The sequence below is a fragment of the Austrofundulus limnaeus genome, unplaced genomic scaffold (genome assembly GCF_001266775.1).
Source record: "Austrofundulus limnaeus strain Quisiro unplaced genomic scaffold, Austrofundulus_limnaeus-1.0 Scaffold728, whole genome shotgun sequence".
NCBI lineage: Eukaryota > Metazoa > Chordata > Actinopteri > Cyprinodontiformes > Rivulidae > Austrofundulus > Austrofundulus limnaeus.
The window spans coordinates 128024-129196 of record NW_013953130.1 but is presented as its reverse complement, the minus strand read 5'-3'; the positions used below and the strand labels follow the sequence as shown (position 1 = coordinate 129196).

The 1173-nt window shown below is 38.4% G+C and overlaps 1 protein-coding gene across 3 annotated transcripts in view; it reads right to left on the bottom strand.

The window, feature by feature from the left end:
* afdnb (afadin, adherens junction formation factor b) overlaps positions 1-1173 on the bottom strand; it is a gene marked incomplete at its 5' end in the record, with an annotated part of 50296 nt that overhangs the window by 26235 nt on the left and 22888 nt on the right. For 2 of the 3 annotated variants that reach the window (XM_014028212.1, XM_014028215.1), the window contains 1 exon segment: positions 965-1059. In XM_014028212.1, the coding sequence (XP_013883666.1) occupies positions 965-1059 (95 nt within the window). 3 annotated transcript variants of the gene reach the window in all.

Genomic DNA, 1173 nt, shown 5'->3' with positions numbered 1-1173 from the left:
TAATTTTGATGTGAAACAATTCACATCAAAATTAGCACAGAAACAGTACTATATAACATTTTAGACACATTCTAGACAGTTTATCAGCTAAAAAAAAGTTAATTTTGGGGTAAGTTACTCTTTAAACAGCTCCAGGTACAACAGCGCTCCGAGCTGCGTTTCTTTCTGTTCGAAATTTAGCTGAAATGATCCATTCCCAGTTAAATTAAAAAGACGAACAGCTTTGATGATCAGCTGGTCTGATTTTATGACCTGAATGTGCAATTTGTGTTTACTCCATCAACGTGGACAAAAAATAAAAAATAAAAGCTTCTCCTCCAACCAACCTTTCACTCAACAACACTGATTCAACATTGAGTAAAAACAACTATATTTCCAGCTATCACTGTTGTTTATATCTTCACTATGACACGAGCGCTGCGGGTGGGCAGACGGACAGATTATAATATTTTAGAACCAGCAACGCAGTGGTCCAAAACCAGAGAGACACTCCGGTCCGGTTAACCAGAGAGTCTCCAGATCCGGCCGACKGTGCAGCAGCTGAAGACCATTTTTACAGCTAAATCAACAGGAGGTAAAGAACGATGCTAGGCTACCAACTGCCTGATTCTCAATAGTATCTTATGGACGCACGTCTGTTTTTTGCCGTTCATCATGGAAAAAAGGGGCGGTCTTCTGAGGCGCGTGACGTCACGTGCAAAGGGTCAATATGAGTACAGTCTATTTACCATATTAAGAGACATTTTATGTATTGCTCCCTTACTCATACACATAAACATGCATTTAAATTGTAAGTTGTAAGGAAACAAAAATAAAAACAATACCAAGGGGGTGAACACACATTTRCAACACACTGTAGAATCAAGTATTTTACTTTTTTTACTGTTATTTCAGTGTGGTGTGATCATCATAATGTCTGAGGCCGAAGAAAACAAAATAATATTAATAAACATTAAAATCTTACACCAGAGCAAAGGTTGAAACTGGAAACAGACGTAAAGATGTTTCCTCTCACATCAGGGTCATCTGATTCCTCTGCGTCCTGCAGACCAACTCCTGCTGAACGAGCAGATAGAGCGGGTAAAATAAGTATTGAACACGTCACCATTTTTCTCAGTAAATATATTACTAGAGGTGCTAATGACATGAAATTTTCATCAGATGTCGGTAACA